The sequence below is a fragment of the Panthera tigris genome, chromosome D2, assembly GCF_018350195.1.
Source record: "Panthera tigris isolate Pti1 chromosome D2, P.tigris_Pti1_mat1.1, whole genome shotgun sequence".
Lineage (NCBI taxonomy): Eukaryota > Metazoa > Chordata > Mammalia > Carnivora > Felidae > Panthera > Panthera tigris.
The window spans coordinates 60,113,654-60,137,029 of record NC_056670.1 but is presented as its reverse complement, the minus strand read 5'-3'; the positions used below and the strand labels follow the sequence as shown (position 1 = coordinate 60,137,029).

At 44.4% G+C, this 23,376-nt stretch overlaps 1 protein-coding gene across 3 annotated transcripts in view; it reads right to left on the bottom strand.

Moving 5' to 3' along the window:
* Positions 1-23,376, bottom strand: part of SUFU (SUFU negative regulator of hedgehog signaling) — a 116,989-nt gene that overhangs the window by 32,982 nt on the left and 60,631 nt on the right. For all 3 annotated transcript variants that reach the window (XM_042961185.1, XM_042961186.1, XM_007080288.2), the window contains exons 4-6: positions 4,059-4,201; positions 3,038-3,123; positions 2,689-2,761 (exon numbers count right to left, since the gene is read on the bottom strand). In XM_042961185.1, coding sequence (XP_042817119.1) covers positions 2,689-2,761; positions 3,038-3,123; positions 4,059-4,201 — 302 coding nt within the window. The remainder of the gene's footprint in view (positions 1-2,688; positions 2,762-3,037; positions 3,124-4,058; positions 4,202-23,376) is intronic.

Here is a 23,376-nt window from a genome sequence, read left to right as displayed (position 1 = left end):
GCCCCTAAGTGAAAGCACCTCAATAAGAGTCTGCACCCCGCTGTCTGCCTGACCCTCTCCCTGCGGCTCCACAGGCATCACACCAGCCTGCTGCTCAGCCAGGGAGCTATGTGTGGAAACACAAGGAAAGGTCCTTATTTCTTGAGACCAGTAGCAGATGGCCCCGCCCTGATGCCTCCTTTCCAGCGCCACCATCAGCTTAGGTGAAGCTCAGGATTCTTTTTTTTTTTTTTTTTTAAGATTTTATTTTTAAAGAATCTCTAACACCCAGCGTGGGGCTTGAACTTGAAACCCTGAAATCAAGAGTTGCATGCTCTACTGACAGAGCCAGCCAGGCACCCCAAAGCAGGGGATTCTGAGCAGAGACAGGGAGAGGCCGACGGCAGGGGCAGCCCCATGCTCCAGGTAGGAGCGTGTGGGCCCTGCTTTGCTCAGGGTAGAGTCTGAGTTTTTCTCTTTCCATTGGCTGCCCTGAGGACACTCACCTAAGCAAAGAACTGAGGAGGTCTCCTGACTCAACTAGTTCAGCCCACTTACTTTATAAGTAAAAAAAGAAAGAATTAGGACCCGGAGAAGGGACTTCTTTAGGCACACAGCTGGCTGGTAGCAGGGCCTGGAGCAAAGGAACAGGAGCCAGCTTTAAAATGAACTGCCTATGAGCAGGCCCCAGACAGCTACAAACGAGTACAGCACAGTTCCCCTTGGTGCACAGGGCAATCAGGTAAGAAAGCTGGACTTTCTCACCAAGGTCTCCCCTTTTTTTTTTAATTTTCATTTTTTATTTTTAAGTAAACTCTACACCCAATGTGAGGCCTGAACTTATGACCCTGAGATCAAGAGTCATGTGCTCTACCACTGAGCCAGCCCTCCAACACCTCCTGCTTGCTTTCAAAGACCAGTAGGTGCTCTGGGTCCTGTTGGCTGGTCTCAGCAGAGCCCCAAGACTAGGATGGAGAACTGTTCTTGGCATGCAGAGAAGGACGGGCTGCTTATCCTACTAGTTCAAAGGACCAAGTTCTTTCTTAGTACTTGGCACTTATGACAGGGGCTAAACAGTGGCCCATGTTGGATCCCAGTGTGGCTGCCGAACAGTGACATAGGGAAACAAACCTTCATGGTTCCTGGTTTTTGCATAAGCAGAAGCTACAGGGAAACCAAGTATAAAGCAGTGATAACAAAGGATCCTCCCAGCAATCTGAAAACTTCAGTGTTACAGGCACTAGGAAAATAGAGGAGCATCATCTGTGAATGAGGAGGGCTTCTGCCCAAGAATTCACAGGTCTACAGTAAAGAACCCACAGGGACTGCTGGCTGTATGTCTGCCTGCCACCTCTCGTTCCTCCTGAAGGACATGGAGCTCCTAGTGCCTGCCCACGGCCTACCAGATTTTTACAGAAACATAAAAGGTTCAGAGACGGCAATGACCTGCAATTGGTGGGGGGAAGTAGAAGAAAGCGTACACAAGCCAGGGACATTCTTAGTTGTCTGCTGTCCTGTTTCATGAGCAGCCCATTAGGAAGGAAGTTATGCTCTAGGTGGTTTTCAAAATTAACTTGCATGCAAAGAGTGTTTCTTCTAAGAAACCAAAGATGTCACTGCACAGCTGGGTCACAGTGAGTGGGCAACTGCAGGCCTGCATGTATACAGACTTCCTTTAGACATCAAAGAATGCCAGCCTCCCCAGGGGAGGAGCTTGGAGTCTGACTGCCCAAGGGGAAGATGTATCTAAAAGGGGGGAATACGATCATTAGACCCATCAGAATTCCCACTGCAGCTGGGTCATGGGGTCAGTATCACCTGCTCCGTCTGTTATGGGGTGCTGGCGGTGGAGGGGTGGTTCCCTGAAGGGCAGTCTATATTCTTTTAAGAAAGGGGAAGTGGGAGGAAGAATACTGGGCAAGCAATATTGATTTTCTGTAGCTGCTGCTGATCTTTTTTTTTTTTTATGTCAGGTGTACTGATGTATGATTTACATACAATAAAATTCATCCTTTTTTTATCCTTAAAAAAATGTTTTTTATGTTAGAGACAGAAAGAGAGAGAGAAAGAGAGTGGGGGAGAGGGGCAGAAGGAGAGAGAGGGAGAGAATCTTAAACAGACTCCATATTCAGCAAGGAGCCCGACTCGGGGTTTGATCCCACAACTCTGGGATCATGACCTAAGCTGAAATCAAGAGTTGGATGCTCAAATGACTGAGCTGCCTAGGTGCCCATTTTCATCCTTTTTTTTTTTAATGCTTATTTATTTTTTGAGAGACAGAGACAGAGCATGAGCGGGAGAGAGGACAGTGAGAGAGGGAGTCACAGATTCCAAAACAGGCTCCAGGCTCCAAACTGTCAACACAGAGCCTGACGTGGGGCCCGAACTCACGAACCGAATCGCGAGATCGTGACCTGAGCTGAAGTCAGAAGCTTACCCGACTGAGCCACCTGGACGCACCCTGCCACCCCCTCCCCCCCATTTTCATCCTTTTTAAATGCAAAAAGACATGTGTCAGAGGCAAGTTTCCTGGCCTGAAATCTCTGCTCCCTGTGTGCTCTGCAGAATTCAAGGGACAAGTTGAAATCATGCCATATTTCTATTCACTCACAAATAAAACTCCTCCATTTTCCCAGCATGAAAGCCAGTGTTATTTGGAAGAGGCCTAGGCAGAATGTGCTAGAAAGGTTTTCCTCACTCAAGACATACTTGCAGGTGTGGATCGATCTCAAATATGGTCTCTCCCCTCCGCATGTCAGTTATCAGCCAGGGGCCGCCAGCGCTGTGGACAAGGAAAGGGGAAAGGATGGTAACTGAGGGCCTGGGGCTGATGGTCTGGGGATTCAGACTGCCCTGTTTGCTGCCTTAGGCCCAGAACACAGGGGAGCAGTTAGAGGTCAGGGGCTGTCAGGGAGCAAGTCGGTAGGAATCCCTGACGTGAAAAATAGGTGCCTGAAAAGCAACGTAAGGGGAAGCCCACATATGGGGTTAAGGAGGAACCCCCACCCCCAGGCCCAGGGAGCCAGGCCCCCACCTCATAGGCTGGGGGTGTACTCACACAGGCACCGTCCGCAGCAGCTCCAAGATGCCCTGCCCGTTCCACTGCTGGGCTGCGTGGAGCTCCTCGGTACAGACGCCAACAATCTGAGACCCCGGGGACAAGATGCCGTTGTGTGTTAATGACCACTCCCCCTCCGCCCCACCCCCCGCCCCAGAAGAACCACCACCTAGGCTCTTTTAGGGTCAACTCAAGTTGGGGGACCACAGGCAAGATCTGTGGTCAGAGGCTGGTCTATGCAAAATGGGACGGTTTCCTGGCTAGGAGGGAATAGCTGCCTGGCTAGGAGATGGAAGAATTCACAGATGGGGCACTAAGGCCTGACCCTTGCCCCGTTATAATGGGCCAGACTTGTGTCTGGGTGACACAAAGTCTAGCCCTAGACTACAGAGGCAAAAATCAGTCTGGGTCCTCAGCCCGTCTCTGGAAGCAGGGGGTGTTCAGCGAGATGTTCCTGCCTGGGCTGTGATCACAGGGAATGTAAACAGAGGAGATTCTGAGACCCTTCAAGCTCAGAATGACAACCAAAGGGCCCCAGAAGTTTGCAGAAAAGCTTCCTTCCTCGTCAGGGGCTGGGCCTTTATGTAAACCTTAAGGGAAACAAGTGAACCTTCACACAGACAGCATCATGCCCACAAGCGAGCCCAGATGCAGCCAGAGTGGAGGCACACCCCTTCGGGTGAGGGCAAGGCCAGCCCGACGCTGCCTTCCTGCTAGGAGGTCCTGTGCCTACTGCTGTCTGGGTCTTTACTAGTTCATCAAATACCCACCCTGTTAGCCACTCAACTACAGCCATTCTCCAGCCACCCCCACATGGCCCCTTACCTTTCCCCCTTCTCCCATCTCAGCAGGCTAAATCAGACCATCCGACTATACCTGACGAACCATCAGAGGGGACAGAAAATGCAAGAAGACCGAAGGAAATCTCCTGTTCCCTTCACCTCCCCTACCCAAGCCCTTCTGTCCTACTAGGACTTCTCGCCCAGGGAAGGCTTGAGCCCATGTCCAACCCGCGCCTCACCTGGAGGAATGTAACTACCCCAAAGGGTGTCTGCACGGGCTGCATCTGTGGGTCTTCTGTCAGCAGCATGTGCTGAATTCTTGACTCACTGTTATCCAAAGGGCTGTGCCAAGACACGTGGTCCCCACTGCAGAAGGTGTTCTCTGTGGGAGAGACATGGCGATGCTCAGTGTTGGAGGCCTCGCATCTAGGCCTGGAACCCTGGTATCTGAGAAGCCTGGGCTGGGAAGCTGCCCAGCCTTCCAGGGGAAGCATTCACTCATATGGGAGAAAATATTGTGGATATTCCCCCAAAACCAAACGTGTCCCTGCTTGCCAGTTCTGCCAGCCTTCAGTAGAATAGGACAGCCTGCTAGTGTGGACGCTCACTTGGCCTGGCACATCCAAAAACTTATTTGGGGTGGGACGGAGCCATGATCAGGTCTGCCAAAAAAGAATAAAGTGCTTTAGTGTGGGACCACCTGGCCAGAAATCCTCAGGGAGGCTAGAGGGCAGTGAAAGCACTTCACCTTGGAAAAACACATGCGTGGTCCCAATCCTTTTCTGTGCTGCTGAAAGTGTTCTAAAAGGAACCAACAACTGTGGAGGGCCTTTGAAATTGGTCACTGGCTTCCCACAGGTAGACAGATACAGGGATTTCTGAGGAACATTGGAGGCTTCAAGTACTTGGAGGTCTAAAATGGCCTCACACACCTCAGCAGAGATGAGTCTGGAGGGACAGGTGTTTCCATGAAAACACAGACACTGTGCCCAGGAGAAATGTGCCAACATGGCCAACTCACAGCCTCACCCCTGCACTTCACACAGGCTCATCACTTCAAAAAACTGTTTAGGGTACCATAACCACACAGAAGAAAACACCCATGTGGTATGAAGTCACCCCTGACCCCTGACTCTTATGTTCGGCACCCTTCCAAAGGTGCTCTGCATTTACCAGCCTGTGTGCATCTACAGTTCTCTCCACCCCTTATTTATTTATTTTTGTAATACAAATGGCAGCACACTGTTTTGCATGTTTTGCTTAATGATGTATCTTGGGGGATCATTTCATATCAGCACATAATAAGCTACCTCATTCTTAAAATATGTTTTAAGTTTATTCTTTTTGAGAGAGAGAGAGAGAGAGAGAGAATCCCAAGTAGGTTCTGCACCATCAACATGGAGCCCAACTCAGGGATCGATCCCACGAACTATGAGATCAGGACCTGTGCTGAAATCAAGAGTCGGAAGCTTAACCAACTGAGCCACCTAGGCACTCCAAAAGCTACCTCATTCTTTTTTTTTTTTTTTTTTTGAGAGAGAGAGAGAGAGAGAGAGAGAGAGCGAGAGTGAGTGGCAGAGATAGAGAATCTCAGGAGGGGCAGAAGGAGACAGAGAGAGAGAGAGAGAGAGAGAAGTGGGGCTCACCCGAAGCAGGGCTCATGTTTTTACCTGAAGCGGGGCTTGTGTTCACCTGAAATGGGGCTCAAGCTCACTCGATATGGGGCTCAAACTCATGAACCATGAGATCATGACCTACCTGAGCCAAAGTCAGATGCTTAATGAGTGAGCCCCCCAGGCACCTGCTACCTCATTCTTTAAATGGCTACATGGTAGTTCATTGTGGTCTATCACTTATGACCTGGGAACCTTAACAGCTGGGGAATCTTCACTTTTTATCGATATTTAAGGCAAGGCAGAACATGAAAACGCGTGCGCGCACACACACACACACACACACACACACACACACACACACACACACACACACACCAGCCAGGGAAACCTGAGAGAGCTTCTGCTCTCACTTGTCTCGGTCTGAATACTAATTCCCTCCTGTGTCAGGTGTGGTTATACAACTACTTTTTCCACCTAAGAGGCTCAGTGTTTTGGTCCTAACCTCAAAAGCATTCATTTATGAGGGTGAAGGAAGACTACTTCATCTAGGAAACATGGGTGATAAAGGGAGAGAAGACACATCTCCAAGCAGAGTCAACTAGAAACCTTCAATTTTCCCAATTCCTGCTGTGCCTGCTCTTCCCAGATTCCTTCTCCTTTTACAGAAACGTGTGTCTACAAGCAGCTTGCATGATCTACAAGTTAGAAACAAGGCAACAAGTAAAAAAGATTGAATTAGTTAATTCAAAAGCTTATCTCACAATAAGCTTACCCCATATGGCCTCACTGGCAAATTCTACCAAACATTTAAAGAATTAATACCAATTCTTCACAAACTTTTCCAACAAAAATAGAAGAGGTAACACTTCCCAATTCTTTCTATAAAACCAATATTACCCTGATACCAAAGCCAGCCAAAGGCATTCCAAAAAAAAAAGCCATAGACCATTATCCCTTATTCATACAGACATAAAAATCCTCCACAAAATAGTAGTAAACTGAACATAGCAACATAAAAAAAAAGGGTTATATATAATGACCAAGTGAGATTTATCCCAGAAATACATGGTTAATGTAACATAAGAAAATCAATGTAATACACTACATCAATAGAATAAAGAGTAAAAATAACCCCACAGGATCATCTCAATAGACAAAGAAGAAGCATTTGCAAAGTCCAATACTCTTTTATGATAAAAACACTTAAACTAGGAAGAGATAGGAACTGCCTCAAACTATAAAAGCGCATCTACAAAAAACCTACAGCTAACATCATATTTGATAGTAAGGACTAAATTATTTTCCTCTAAGATCAGGAACAGAGCACAGATGCCTACTCTTATCAGTTCTATTTTACATTGTCCTAGAGGTTCTAACCAGGGCAACTAGGCAAGAAAAATAAGCAAAAATCTGGGTAAGCTGGAAAGGAAACGAAAATGTATTTGCAGATGACATGATCTTGTACATAGAAAACCCTAAGGAATCCACTAAAAAACTATCAGTATAAACAAGTCCAGCAAGGTTGCAGGGTACAACAGCAATGTACAAAAATCACTTGTATTTCTGTACATTAGCAGTGAACAATCTGAAAATGAAATTAAGGGGCTCCTGGGTAGCTCAGTCGGTTAAGCATCCGACTTTGGCTCAGGTCATGATCTCGCTGTTCGTGGGTTTGAGCCCCATGTCAGGCTCTGTGCTGACAGCTCAGAGCCTGGAGCTTGCTTTGGATTCTGTCTCCCTCTTTCTCCACCCCTCTCCAGCTTGTGCTCTCTCTCTGTCTCTCAAAAATAAATGAACATTAATAAAACTTCCATTTACAATAGAATCAAAAAGAAAACAATGCTTAGGAATAAACTTAACAAAAGAAGTGTAAAACTTGTACTCTGAAAACTACAAAACACTGTTGGAAGGATTTAGAGAAAGCCTAAATAAATGAAAAAATGCAGTATTCATGGACAGAAAGAGAGACTTAATATTGTTGACCGTAATATTCCCCAAATTGATCTACAGATTCAATGCAATCCCTATCAAAATGCCAGGTGCCTTTTTTACAGAAATGTACATGGTGATCCTAAAATTCATATGAAAATGCAAGGGACCCAAAATAGCCAAAAGAGGCTTGAAAAGACAAACGGGGTGCCTGGCTGGCTCAGTTGGTGAAGTGTGCAACTCTTGATCTTGGGGTTGTGAGTTTGAGCCCCACGTTGGGTGTAGCAATTATTTAAAAATAAAATCTTTAGGGGCCCCTGGGTGGCTCAGTTGGTTAAGTGTCTGCCTCTTGGTTTCGGCTCAGGTCATGATCTCACCAATGTGGGTTTGAGCCCCATGTCAGACGCCACAGCTGCAGCGTGGAGTCTGCTTGGGATTCTCTCTCTCTTTCCCTCTCTCTTTGCCCCTCCCCCCACTTGTGCTGTCTCTGTCTCAAAATAAATAAATAAACTTAAAAAAATAAAATCTTTAAAAAGAAAGGAAGGAAGGAAGGAAGGAAGGAAGAAAAAGACAAAGTTGGAAGACTTAATCCTACTGATTTCAAAACTTGATACATGGCACAAAAACAGACACTCAGATCAATGGAACAGAATAGAGAACCCAGAAATAGACCCACAAATATATGGCCAACTAATCTTTGACGAAACAGGAAAGAATATCCAATGGAATAAAGACAGTCTCTTCAGCAAGTGGTGCTGGGAAAACTGGACAGCGACAAGCAGAAAAATGAACCTCAACCACTTTCTTACACCATACGCAAAAATAAACTCAAAATGGATGAAAGACCTAAATGTAAGATAGGAAGCCATCAGAATCCTCAAGGAGAGAGCAGGCAAAAACCTCTTTGATCTTGGTGGCAGCAACTTCTCCAGAGGCACATCTCCAGAGGCAAGGGACACAAAAGCAAAAATGAACTATTGGGACCGCATCAAAATAAAAAGCTTCTTCTGCACAGTGAAGGAAACAATCAGCAAAACTAAAAGGCAACTGACAGAATGGGAGAAGCTTTTTGCAAACGACATATCAGATAAAGGGTTAGTATCCAAAATCTATAAAGAACTTCTCAAACTCAACACCCAAAATACAAATAATCCAGTCAAGAAATGAGCAAAAGCCATGAACAGACACTTCTCCAAAGAAGACATCCAGATGGCCAACCAACACATGAAAAAGCACTCAACATCACTCATCATAAGGGAAATACAAATTAAAACCACAATGAGATACCACCTCACACCTGTCAGAATGGCTAACATTAACAACTCAGGCAACAACAGATGTTGGTGAGGATGCGGAGAAAGAGGATCTCTTTTGCCCTGCTGGTGGGAATGCAAACTGTACAGCCACTCTGGAAAACAGTATGGAGGTTCCTCAAAAAGTTAAAAATAGAACTACCCTACGACCCAGCAATTGCACTACTGGGTATTTATCCAAGGGATACAGGTGTGCTGTTTTGAAGGGACACATGCACCCCAAGGTTTATAGCAGCACTATCCACAATAGCCAAAGTATGGAAAGAGTCCAAATGTCCACTGATGGATGAATGGATAAAGAAGATATGGTATATATATACAATGGAGTATTACTCGGCAATCAAAAAGAATGAAATCTTGCCATTTGCAACTACGTGGATAGAAATAGAGGGTATTATACTAAGTGAAATTAGTCAGAGAAAGACAAATGTCATATGACTTCACTCATATGAGGACTTTAAGATACAGAACAGACGAACACAAGGGAAGGGAAGCAAAAATAATATAAGGGAAGGGGACGAAACATAAGAGACTCTTAAATATGGAGAACAACAGAGGGTTACTGGAGGGGTTGTGGGAGGAGGGATGGGCTAAATGGGTAAGAGGCATTAAGGAATCTACCCCTGAAACCATTGCTGCACTATATGCTAACTAACTTGGATGTAAACTTAAGAAATTAGATTACATTAAATTAAAAAAAAAACAACTTGATACAAAGCTACAGTTACCAAGACAGTGTGGTACTAGCATAAGGATAGACATTTGATCAATGTAACAGAATTTAGAGTCCAGAAATAAACCCTCACATTTATGACCAATTAATTTTTGAAAAGAGTGCCAAGACAATTCAATATAAGAAAGGCAGTCTTTTCAGAAAATGGTACTGGAACAACTGGATATCCACACATGAAAGACTCAAGTTGGATCTCTTCCTTACACCATAAACAAAAATTAATTTAAAATGGATCATACGCCCAACTATAAGAGCTGAAACTGTAAAACTCTAAGAGACACAGGAATAAATCTTCTGACCTTAAATTAGGCAGTGGTTTCTTAGACACCAAAAGCACAAGCAACAAAGGAGAGATAAATTGGACTTCATTAAAATTAAATCCTTTTGTGCTGCAAACAGTACTTTCACAAAGTAAAAAGAAATGCAAACCAAAATCACAATGAGATGACACTTCACAACCATTAGGATGGCTATTATAAGACAAAACAAAATACCACCCAAAAAATAACAAGTGCTGGTGAGGCTGTGGAAAAACTGGAACTTTGGTGCACTGTTCCTGGAAATGTAAAATGGTGCAACCACCGTGGAAAACAGTGTGACAGTTCCTCAAAAGGTTAAACATAGAATTATCATATGATCCAGCAATTTTACTTCTGGATATATACCCAAAAGAATTATTTAAAAAATTCTTTTTAATATTTATTTTTGAGAGAGAGAGAGAAACAGAGACAGAGTGCGAGCGGGGGAGGAACAGAGAGAGAGGGAGACACAGAATCTGAAGCAGGCTCCAGGCTCTGAGCTGTCAGCAGAGCCCAGTGCAGGGCTCAAACTCACTAACTGTGAGATTATGACCTGAGCCAAAGTCGGACGCTTAACTGACTGAGCCACCCAGGTGCCCCTAAACACAATTAAAAAAAAAAAAAGAAAAGAAAAGAAAGTGAACAGACAATATACAGAATGGGAGAAAATATCTACATAGATCTTATAGGTATCCAGAATATATAAAGAAACTTACAGCCCAATGATAAAAAGACAAATAATCCAACTTTATAATGGGTGAAGGATCTGAATAGAATTTTTCTTCCAGAAAGATATACAAATAGCCAATAAGCACATGAAAAGATGCTTTACGTGATTAGCCATTAGGGAAATGCAAATCGAAACAGCAGTGAGATACCATCATTTCACACCCATTAGGGCAGCTACAATTAAAAATAACAATAATGAGTGTTGGTAAGGAAAGAAATTGTAACCCTCACACACTGCTGGTGGGAATGTAAAATAGTGGAATGCTTTGGAATACAGTTTGGCAATCCCTCAAATGATTAAACTTGGAGCTGCCATATGACCTAGCAATTCCAAGCCAATGTATATTCCCAAGAGAAATGAAAACACGTTCACACAGAGACTTGAACATGAATGTTCACAGCAGTGTTATTCACAACAGCCCAAAGTGGGAAATAACCCAACGTCTATCGACTAATGAAAAGATAAAGGAGAGGCGCCTGGGTGGCTCAGTCGGTTAAGCGTCCAACTTCGGCTCAGGTCATGATCTCACGGTTCGTGAGTTTGAGCCCCGCGTTGGGCTCTGTGCTGACAGCTCAGAGCTTGGAGCCTGCTTCACATTCTGCGTCTCCCTCTCTCCCTGCCCCTTCCCTGCTCATGCTCTGTCTCTCTCTGTCTCAAAAATAAATAAACACTAAAAAAAAAAAAAGAATTAAAAAAAAAAAAAAGAAAAGATAAAGGAAATGTCGTATGTCCACACAATGGAGTATTATTTGGCAATAAAAATGAAGTACTGATACACGCTATAACACAAACCTTAAAAACATTATACTAAGTGAAAGAAGCCAGTTCCAAAAGGACATATGCAATTCCATTTGTATGTAATGTTCAGAATAGGCAAATCTATGCAGACAGAGAGATTGGTGGTTGCCTAAGGCTAGAATGGTTAGTGACTTGTATGGCACTGCTTTTGGGGGTGATGAAAAGGTTCTGGGGTTCATTGTGGTGACAGTTTCACAACTGTGAATTACACGGTATGTGAATTATATCTCAATAAAGATGTTAAAAAATAAAGAATATAGTAGGTGAAAGGGAGGAATCTTGAGGGAAAGGCAAAGTAATCAAAGCAAAGCCAAGGTCTTGGATTCTTGATTACTACCTTCTCAGGTAAGCTGTGGCCTGGGAGAAATGTGACTCATAATGCCGAGACATCACAGCATTTTATGGTCTACACGACCTGAATGACCAACATTTTCATTTTCCACAAATCAGGAAAAGATCCGTGAGACAGACTGCCCGAAGTCATGGGGGCAAGTCAGTGATGGTGAGCACAGTGCCACATTACCCAAACTTTCGAGTCATCCGTAACACTTCTGTGTTGGTACCAGCTGTATGACAACCTGCATTTACCCCGAGATTGACTCACTTTTTAAAACCTAAACAAACTTAGTTTAAAAGGAAACTTCAGGGGCGCCTGGGTGGCACAGTCGGTTAAGCGTCCGACTTCAGCCAGGTCACGATCTCGCGGTCCGTGAGTTCGAGCCCCGCGTCAGACTCTGGGCTGATGGCTCGGAGCCTGGAGCCTGTTTCCGATTCTGTGTCTCCCTCTCTCTCTGCCCCTCCCCCGTTCATGCTCTGTCTCTCTCTGTCCCAAAAATAAATAAAAAAAACGTTGAAAAAATAAAAAAAATAAAAAAATAAAAATAAAAGGAAACTTCATATTACTACTAAATCAGGAAAATAAAAGGAAAATCAGTGTTGCTTATGGTAACTGCAAAGCAATTTCCTGAAAACAAATTTAATTTCTAACAGCTACTGTTATCTACCTGACATTATTAAAAACTGAAATGAACCAGAGTTGAAGAGCCATTAGAGGTTTAAAGAGTCATATCAAACTGATAAATCAGAAGGATTGAATCAGAGACTTGAAGAGGGAAGAGAGTCCTCACTATTTGGGTCATTGAATGCCTTGTCCAGTCATGAACTAAAATCTCCAGCTGGCTTTGGCAAACCCTGGTGTCGTGGTTAACTTTGTAGTTGGGAAGGCCCAGTTCCTATTTGCTTCTGCCTCTTACTAGTTATAACTCTCAGCAACTTGCCCAACCACAATTCCCAAGCCAGTTTCCTCATCTGTAAGCAGGGAATAGTGTGCCTCAGTTTGCTTTCCACTGTTGCATGTTATTCCTATACTGGAATACGGTACAGCTATTCCTGCCCAGGTCCTAGTCCCTCTACCAGAAATCAAGAACCCGCCACAGAGCCTGTAGCTCACAGCACAGGCCAGTAGGTGGCACCATCGCTCCTGTTTTAAGAAAGAGTTGGTCAAGTTCTCTCCCCTGACCCACATCTGGCTGTCTGGTCTATACAAATATACTCCAAACCTGACAGGAACAGAAATTGGAAACAGGGAAAAGGCTGAACGGGTTTGGAGCCATGATGTTTTATTAATCAGAACTGACCGGGTTTAAAAATAATTGTTGTACAAACCCAAACTGTTTAAATGAAATAAGAATGACCAAAAAAATACCTCGTACAGGTTTAATTTGGGAAGGGGCTTAATTTAGGCAGCTGGGAGGGGAGACCCTAAGGCAGAAAAGGGAGACGGACCCAGTGGCTGCTCTGGGACCAACACACGTGGGATCAGGGGTGAGTTAAAAAGGAAGGGAGAGGAGAACGCATAACCACACCAGAAAGGTTTAGAGCGTGAGACGCTAACAACCTTCCAGCATAGGACATGGTCTTTCTTCCCCAGCCCTGCCTGGTGGGGGAACCAGACTTATTAGCTCTGCTGTGGCCAAGAAACAGTCTTTCTTAACAATGAAAGAGCCTTGGTCACAGTTTTCAAGCCTGGGACAAAGCCACAATGGGCTCATTCTTGAGTCCAGTCTGGTCTTTATGCCCTGGATGCTCGGCCCCATTCTGTGTGGAGCCACTGCGGGCCTCAGCACTCAGGCCCCAGCGCCCACCCCAGGAAGCTCTCAGCCCCTTCAGATGGGTTTTCAAATGCTAATAATGCGTCGGTCGGAGGCCCAGCTGTTCAGTCCAGTGGTTAGAGGGGCGCCATTTCCTCTCTCTTCAGCTCCCTGAAGTGTCCTAACCAAGACATTAGGATGCAAATCCCTGGGACCTCCACCCAAACCACATTAGCAGAGGGGCCTTCTAGGGTCTCAAGGCAGGCCATTCCAGGTGAAGCCTGGATGCTCACTTTCCCTTCCCTTCCCTCTTCCTCTGAGCTCTAGCTCCAAGTACCCTGAGAAACCTCCCTCAGCTGCTGCCTATTGGGCAAAGTCACAGGGAGGAAGGCCCTCCAGGCTGGCAAAGAGAGTCCAAAAACTGCTGGGTATACTTCTGCCCCTTGCTTAGCTGAAAGAAAGGGTTCACTACTCTGTCTCCTTCCCCATTAGCAAACAACCCCCTGGCAAGAACTGTATGGGAACGCGAGTGCTAACAGGCCCCTCAGATTGGCCCTCACCCTACCCCCACCTCCCAAACATCCAGCTTTAGTCTAGCTGTTTGAAGTTGCGCTGTGCCGGATATAAGAAGTTAGCAAAATCTAGGGAAATGGGTTGCAGAAGAAAACAGCCATTGTTTGTAAAATAATTAGTGCTGCCTTTGAAACACTGAGGAACAAATACATTCTCTAAGAGTTCTTAATTCATCCCAACTCTGGAAAATGACTGTTGGTCTCCATTCTGTGTGAAAGTACAGTCCCAGCGATGATGTTTTCCACAACAGTTTGGAAAGCGGTGCTCCACCCCCCACACCCTTTACTCGAATTAATTCACTTGGTCGGAAGAGAATGGGTTAATGTTGTCTTCCAGAGCGGAAAGAGTGGGTTTCTCATGGCTGAAGCTTGGACCCCTGAAGTCAAAGGCACTTTTGAGAGAGTGCTCTGAGAGGATGAAGGGCAAGGGCAGGAAACCCTGCTGAATTGTGCCAGGTGTCACATGAGTGGCTGGTATACAAGGGGGATTTTAGAGAGTGCAGGAAAATGGGAGGTGGTGCAAAGCAGGCTGGCAGACTGGAGTCTGTCAACTCCAAGGTCAAATTTTTGAACGATGGGGTCGCCATCACAGTCTCTCAAGAATTGGTCTCCAGTTTTCTTGCCTTCTTGGCGCTCACACATCACACCAGTGCTCATACCTGCTTTGACAACACGGGCTTAAGTGTCCTGTATGAAGACCCAGAGCTGGCTGGTTACTAGAAGGGCTCAGCAGTTCTTCCCTAAAATGCCAAATGCGCCAGACACGCCCCCAGCAACACAGACTGCTGATAGGGAAGCGTCAGGAAGCCTGTCCTCCTGTCTCCTGAAAGTCCCAGCATGAAACCAAGGCCCAAGGGGAGCATCTGGCAACTGCCTGACCCCACCCTCCTTCCTGAGAAGGCCTAAGAGGCTACTGCAGCCACTGTGGCCTGCTCGGCGGAGCTGGGTCCAAAGGCTCCCTCTGAGATTAGAAGACGGCCCCTTAGAGTCAACTGAAGGCCCACAAACTGAAATATCCTTATGGGGGCTGAAACACAAATCTGCACAGTCCCAGGCAGCCTCATGACACCCCAGTGAGAGGAGACAACCTGGAGGTTTTGCTGAATGAACCAGCCCTGGCCAGAGCAGTGGAGGAGGCAACGTTCAAAGTCAGTCCTGTTAGCCTCTGCCCAGCCCAGATGGACCTAACTGGGGCCAATGAGTTGGCCCACTGCCCCCGCTGGATCTCTCACGGAATCCTATCCTAATTTCTAAAGCCCAGGTGCTTTCTCCTTGCTCTATGCCAAGCTGTGGGGAGGGGAGGGATGTGTGTGCCTTGTTTACTTGTTTCTCGAGCCTACAAAATTTTAGGAGGGCATAGGGTGTAGGACAGCCTAATGTCACTGCTACAGATTACATTTCTGGAGGCCTCAACACAGCCATGAGATGCTATGCCGATTCTGGGGAGAGTACGACCCCAGGCACTGCACTAAGACCCAGGGCCTCCTCCAGGTCTCCACTGCTTTCACATGACAGCACCCATCCAAGGACCAGTGGCACAGACCCTCTTCTCGCTGGGGAAGATCAGCAGCTCTCCTTCCTCCAGGAATCCAAACAAAGTGGTGGGTAAGCACTTCCCTGCCTGCCGGCCCTTACTCCCCATCTCCAAACCAAGGCTAGGATTTCAGCTTAGAGACTTGCAGCAGTGATAAGGCAAGGCCCATCTCAGGAACTTGGGATAGCAGTTGAGAGCAGTGAGGAACGCACATCACAGAGGAGCAAAAAATAAATATGTCCTGGGTTGATTCCCCTCTAACACTTCAGCGTGGCAAGGAGAACATATAAAAGGATGGGATATTCTAGAGCTTAGAGGCTTCAGCTGGTACAAAACAACAGAATTTGGCGCCCCCGCTCTTCTTCACACACACATGCACAGCAGACAAGATGCCTGCAGGGAAGGAGATCTCAGGAGCATGATGGCACACCCCCCCTTGCAGGGTTTCAGATCAAACTTCTCCAAAGAAAGGCCATTTTCTTTTAAGAAAGAAAAAATAGCAAGAAGGCAGACAAACTGTGGGGGGAGGGAGAGAAACAGGTTCCCTGGACGTGTGGGGCTGTCCGGCAGAGTTCTTCATAGCTGGATGGCGTGGATGGTGGCTGGCTGACAAGTTTCTCCAACCCGGTCGAGCGGTAGAAGAAAAAATGAACTCCTCCCGGCCCCTTTGAAGGTTCTGAGTGCAGTTTCATGACTTGAAAAGTTAATTTGAGTGTTTGGTTAGAGAGCTTTCCTCAACCAGTTCTGTCTGATATTAATTTGGCTAAATGTGGTTGCAAGACACTGCGAGGGAAATGAATGTGCTGTACCACTTAATTAAATAAAGAAGAGCGAGGGGACATGTTTGTTCTTACAAAACTGAAAGGAAACGTAAAGGATATTCCTTCTAGGTTTTGCCCAGAATCAAAGGAATCGCCAAGGATTAGAAAGCCAGTCAAAAGAGACTCAAAATTGTTTCCCTATGTATGTATTTTCTCAAAAACCTCTGGCTCCCCAGCTTCCTCCTTCTCCCTCAAAGCCACAATCATGGAGGCAAACAGTGAAGTGTAAGGAAAATCCCTTTTATAAGCAGAGAAGCTCAGCAACCTGGAATAGGGGTCAGAGCAGTGGAGGCAGGAGGCTGGCGAGCTGCTGGGGTCTCGGGAGACTCTCACCCACAAGTGAGTCTCTGGGGCCTGCAGGACTTTTAGGACTGGCAGGACAGCCTCACTCCCCACCCCACACCCCCCGCCCCAGAGGGTGAGCCCCTCAGTGCAAACAGAGCTCAGTAGGGTTTACCTGCCACAGCTTGTTGCTGTCACAAATCCTGTCCGTCCACCCTCTATGTGTCATGCTCTTCTATGAGGAATACAGATCCTTGCTCTCCATTTCCAGAGAGCCCTGAGTCCTAAGCTGGCAGATGCTTTCACTTTTCTTTTAAGGCAGCTCCATCTGTTTAGACACCTGTCAGTACGAGAAGGAGAAGTCTTTTGCCCAGAGGCTTGTAACTGGGCAAAACCCACTCCTGCTCCTCTCACGCTCCTGAGCCGGCACGGAGGGCCTGCCAACTGCATGCAGGTTCCTTTGTTCTTAAAGCCAAAATAACTATAGAGGGTTTTAAATGTGCAGTCCCTATATACATTTCAACCCCCCCTCAAAAGTGCCAGGAGATGCTTTGAAGCTTTAAAATCAAGCACATGCTTCTACTCTTTCCATCTTTTTCCTGAAGAGACTAGGTAGGTCTACATCTACAACAGATGCTGCCAAGCATCTGTAAAGTAGCACAGTCACCTTGGAGGGCCACATGGCAGAATCTATTAATATAGAAAGTACTTTCCCTTTGACCTAATCGTTCTACCTCGTAGTACGTATCTGCCCTAGAGCAAAACGCGTTCACAAGGAGGAATGAATAAGGATGCTCACAACATCTGTGTGCTGTTTGTGATAGTGAAGAAATGGAAACAATCTGAATGTGCATGAAGGTTAAAATATGGCTTATCCATACTATAAAATCATGAGCAGCAGTAAAAGGGAATTAGGTAAATCTTTATATGTTGACGTAGAAAGATCTCCAAGACGCACAGTTAATTAAAAAGTCCAATTGTTAAGGACAGAACAGTTTTGCTTACATTAAAGAAGGAGAGAGGCACCTGGATGGCTCCGTTGGTAGAGCATGGGACTCTTCATCTGGGGGTTGTGAGTTTGAGCCCCATGTTGGAGATACAGTTTACTTAAAAAAAAAAAAAAAAAAGGAAAAAAATATATACACAAACCCAAACCACTCTATAGGTACCCAGAAGGAGGTGAATGCACAGAAGAAGTCTGGTCTGGTGCAAGGAAGCCACCATACAGATAAAGTGGTTTGGGGAGGGGCCTGAGATTGGGTTGTGTGGTCAAGGAGGACTTTGGCTTGATTCATAGAGTCTGAATTGTTAACTTCTGTTAACTTCCAAGATGGATTTATGTATTATTTGTATGCTTAAAAAAATAAAATGAGAAAGCAGCACTCCTCCTTCACATCTCTGGCATGCAGTGCGAACTCCTTTGGCGGCTCCAGCAGCCATCACACTGGCTACCATGCCACTCACTCTGAGTGCAGAGGTTACAGAACTGGGTGGTCCCAGAACCCAGGTGCCCATCCTTGGCTTGTATCTAAAATGTCACCAGTAGCACTTTCACCAGCTAAGGCATTTAAGTTCTTGAACAAACACCGCACCTTATCTTAAATTAACTAGGCTAATGATGCTGGTACTCTTGCCACAGACTTCAAACTTTTCTTGTTTTTCTTCTTCTCTTAGTGGTTATAGTCAGTTACATTAAAACAATCCCCTTTCTCTCCCTTGCTGTTTTTGTTCTGAGTCCTATTTCTGTACACTGTACATTTTTTTCCCATTAGCACTTGCTAAAATCTAACATCAAAATGGTAGACACATCTATAGATCAACAACCAGACAGGGCCAGGTGACGATGGCTGCACACATCCATTATTCCCATTTGTTAGGGGTGGACACAGCTGATGCACTGCATCTATAACATTCTTTTTTTTATTATTATTTTTTTAACGTTTATTTGTTTAAAAATTTTTTTTAACGTTTATTTATTTTTGAGAGAGAGAGAGACAGAGCATGAACAGGGGAGGGGCAGAGAGAGAGGGAGACACAGAATCCGAAGCAGGCTTCAGGCTCTGAGCCATCAGCCCAGAGCCTGACGTGGGGCTCGAACTCACGGACTGTGAGATCGTGACCTGAGTTGAAGTCGGACGCTTAACCAACTGAGCCACCCAGGCGCCCCTTAATGTTTATTTTTGAGACAGAGAGAGACAGAGCATGAACAGGGGAGGGGCAGAGAGAGAGGGAGACACAGAATCTGAAACAGGCTCCAGGCTCTGAGCTGTCAGCACAGAGCCTGACGCGGGGCTCAAACTCACGGACCGTGAGATCATGACCTGAGCCGAAGTCGGATGCTTAACCAACTGAGCCACCCAGGCGCCTCTGTAACATTCTCTTAAGTCGAAGACCTTTAGCATAGTCCTCATTCTGCCTAAATTCCAAGGAGGAAAGGCATTTTGCCCCTTTGCGGTAGTCTGGAAATCTGGAGGGACAGCAGACACACTACTTTAGGATAAACTTTTTTGCTTTGTTGTCATTTTGTGTTTGTTTTTGGGAGTGGAGAGAGTTGTATTCTTGGCACTTACGGGCTAGGGAGGTGCAGGCAAAATAAGCATCTTTTTTTTCCCTTCAGGAAAGAGGATGATGAGGACAAAATGTGGCTCTGGCATCTTTCAAAAGGAGAATCTGGTTCTGCCCTGACCCTGTGTATATAAAGCATTTAGTTTCCAATTAATACAAAAAGAGAAACCTTCTGGAGCCAGGTAAGAAGTTAAGTAGACCAAAGCAGAAATTGTTACCTTGAGCGCTACCCTCATTACAGAAAAAAAGTCTATCCTCGCCTAGACTGCAAGTTCAAGTGTAGCCAAGTATGGAACTATTCAAGGGCAGGCCTGCTGTGGAGCACAAGGTTTTACCCTAATACTCTCAGGAAGAAGCTGCTGCTGAGTGGGTCACTAGATTCAGCCTGGCAGCAGAGAAAACTGGATCAATCAAACCAAACCAATAAACTTCAATCCTTCTTCCTATCCACCAACCATACTGAGACAGTCTGAAGAGAAAGGAAAGCAGGTGGTATGAAGGTGACATGAGTACTAAAGAAGACGGTTTCCAAGGAATTCTTTTCACATAATCCACTAGGGCTTGGCCAATGCACCATACAGCTTTGGACTTCAAATGCCTCCAAAACACATTAAAAAAATTATTTTCCATTCCTGGTCTGAAACTCAGGCTTTAAAAACAAACACACACACACACACACACACACACACACACACACACACACACACACAAATAACTTGTTAAGGCGAATTTTTAACCAAAATCGAGAAAATAATACAATGAACTCCCATATACCCATCCCTTGGCCTCAATGATTATCAATTTATGGGCAATCCCCAAATCATCTATAACCCTAACCCTAAATTCCCACACGATCCCCATAGGATTATTTTGCAGCAAATCTCAGACACCATATCATTTCACCCATAAGTATTTTAGTACAGATTCTAAGTGGTAAGTACTCTCTTTTAAAAACATAATTATGATTACAAGCATCACACCTAAAAAATTTGGCAGTAGATTCTTAGTATTGTCAACTATTATTGTCTAAATTGACTTTCTATAAATGTCTTTTACAGTTGGTTTGTTCAAATTACTATCCAAATAAGGGCCACACAGTGCATTTGGCTGGTTTAGTTTTTAAGTCTTTCCATCTAAAAGTTTTTCCCTCTTCCTCCTTTTTTTTTTTCTTATTGAAGGAACCAGGTTGTTTGTCCAGTAAAATTCCCCAAAGTCTGAATTTTGCTGATTGCATCCCCATGCCATCATTTAGCATGTTCCTTTGTCCCTTGGTGTTTCCTGTAAACGCCAAAGGTTAGAGCCAGAGATTGTGAGGTTAGCACCATGATGACAACTGCTAGATCCAGTATTTCATTAGAAGGTTCCAAAAACTATTCTATCACCCTTTATAATTTTCTTGCTGGAAATCTTCTTTAAAGGTACCCTGAGGTAATTTATATAGGAAAGGCAGAAAGTGTGGTTCTTTTCCATTATTCACTAACTTTCAGAATAATAAATTATCAAATCTTCTAAACATGGTAAGTGAAGTTTTCCATTGTTTGTTTGCCTTTTTAAGTATTATTATGAACACATGGATTTTAATATATTTGATATGTTTCAATCCACTGCAGTTGTGACTGTTATTAATATTTATATTATTCCATCTTTGGCTGGTAGATGTTTCTAAAAATAGAGACTCTCTTGGGTCTGTTGATATGACCCTGACAATCTTTGGTAGCTGCCTTGTTTTCTGGTATAAAAAGATGTCATAGGCTCATCCTGTATATTTTCTGCCCCAGAACTGGACATTTCTCCAAAAAGCCTTAGTTTGTTTTAGAAATAGTATATGGGGACCACAATCTGGAACCAGAAGTGTCTACTGCTACTGGATTATTGTTTCAAGACTTTTTCAGTAAACAAAGATAAAATATACATTTTTTTTTTCAGCGTTTTTAATTTATTTTTGGGACAGAGAGAGACAGAGCATGAACGGGGGAGGGGCAGAGAGAGAGGGAGACACAGAATCGGAAACAGGCTCCAGGCTCCGAGCCATCAGCCCAGAGCCTGACGCGGGGCTCGAACTCACGGACCGCCAGATCGTGACCTGGCTGAAGTCGGACGCTTAACCGACTGCGCCACCCAGGCGCCCCTAAAATATACATTTTTTAACAAAAAGAGAAAATAATCTCAGGTTCATCAATATTTCCCAGTTAAAATTTAAGAACACAGAATTTTTATTTATTTGATTTTATATTTGTGCTTCTTTTTCTCTTACTGAAAATCTTGGGTTTTTAAAAAATTTTTTAAATATTGTTGATTTTTTCTTGTGAGAGAGAGAGACAGCATGTGAGTGGTGGAGGGGCAGAGAGAGAGGGAGATACAGAATCTGAAGCAGGCTCCAGGCTCTGAGCTGTCAGCATAGAACCGGACCTGGGGCTCAAACTCATGAACCTCAAGATCATGAATGACCTGAGCTGAAGTCAGACGCTTAACCAACTGAGCCATCCAGGTGCCCGAAAATCTTGGTTTCTAATATAATCATTTATTTGCTTTATCCTATTATATGCGTATACTAGTTTCAGAATAACACTATTATTAACAATATGATCACTGAAAATAGGTTTTTTTGCCTTTGTGATAGATTAGAGGTCTACAGTCACATTACTGTGTTTTAAAATCTATGTGTATTGTTATGATATCAATTGGATACGCTATGAATTTCATTTGTCTCATTTTGCTTATAATTTTTAGGAAGTGTTGGTAGGCCAACTTTAAGGTGGCCCCCAAAATTCCTCCCTACCTCCAGTGTGAACAAGACTTGAGTGTGAACAAGACTTGTAACTTGCATTTTGCTAACAGAATATGGCAAAAGCGAAGGTATTTTACAGGTATAATTAAGAACCCTGAAATCAATTGATGCTTTAATTTTTTAATTTTTAATTGTAGTAAAATACACATAACATAAAATATACCGTCTTAACCATCTTTAAGTTTACAGTTCAGTAGTGTTAAGTACATCCACATTGTCATGCAACCAATCTCTACAATTCTTTTCTTACAAAACTGAAACTCTGTACCCATTAAACACTAACTCCCCACTCCCTCTCTTCAGCCCCTGTCCCTGTGCATTAAACTACTTCAGGTACCACATATTAAGTGGAACCATCCAATATTTGTCTCTTTGTGACTTTTTTCTAAGTACTTAGCATAATGACCTCACAGTTCATCCATGTTGTAGCATGCTCAGAATCTCCTTTCTTTTTAAGGCCTAATAATTTTCGCTTATATGTATATACCACATTTTGTCTATCCATTCATCTGTTGATGGACACGTGGGTTGCTTCCACCTTTCGGCTTGTGAATAATGCTGCTATGAACATCGGTATACAAATATCTCTTTGACACCTTGCTTTCAATTCTTTTGGATGTATACCCAGAAGTAGAAATGCTACATCATATGGTAATTCTATGTTTAATTTTTTTGAGGAACCGCTATACTGTTTCCCATAATGGTTGCACCATTCTACATCCCTCCCAGCAATGCACAAGGGTTCCAATTTCTCCACATCCTTGCCAACACTTGTTATTTTCTGGTGTGTGGTTTTTGTTTTTTTTGTTTTTAAGATTTTATTTAAGTAATCTCCACACCCAATTGTGGGCTCAAACTCACAACTCCAAGATGGAGAGTCACATGTTCCACCAACTGAGCCAGCCAAGAGCCCCTTTTGTTTTTTAAATAGTATCCATCCTAATGGATATGAGGCCAAATCAAATAATTTTGAGTTAATTAAAAGGAAGATTATCTTTGATGGACTTGACTGGATGAAGGTAAAAGGCCTTAAAAAAAGGACTGTACATTCCACCTCACCCCCACACTTTTCTGCATTGCTTGCTTTGATGAAGCAAGCTGCCCAGAATCCTGCAGCTACAAGGAAAGGAGTTCTGCCAACAACCTCAGGGAACCTGGAAGCAGATCCATCCCTAGCAGAGGCTCCAAATAAGAATGCAGCCCAGGGGCGCCTGGTGTGACTCAGTCGGTTAGGGTTAAATGTCTGACTTGGTTTTGGCACAGGTCATGACCTCAAGGTTCATGGGATTGAGCCCCGTGTCAAGCTGTGTGCTGACAGCACAGAACATGCTTGGGATTCTCTCTCTCCCTCTCTGCCCCTTCCCCACTCACATGCATGCTCGCTCTCTCTCTCTCTCTCTCTCAAAAGTAAGTAAATAATCTTAAAAAAAAAAAAAAAAAAAAAAAAAAAGAATGCAGCCCAGCAAACACTGAGTTCAGCCTTGTGA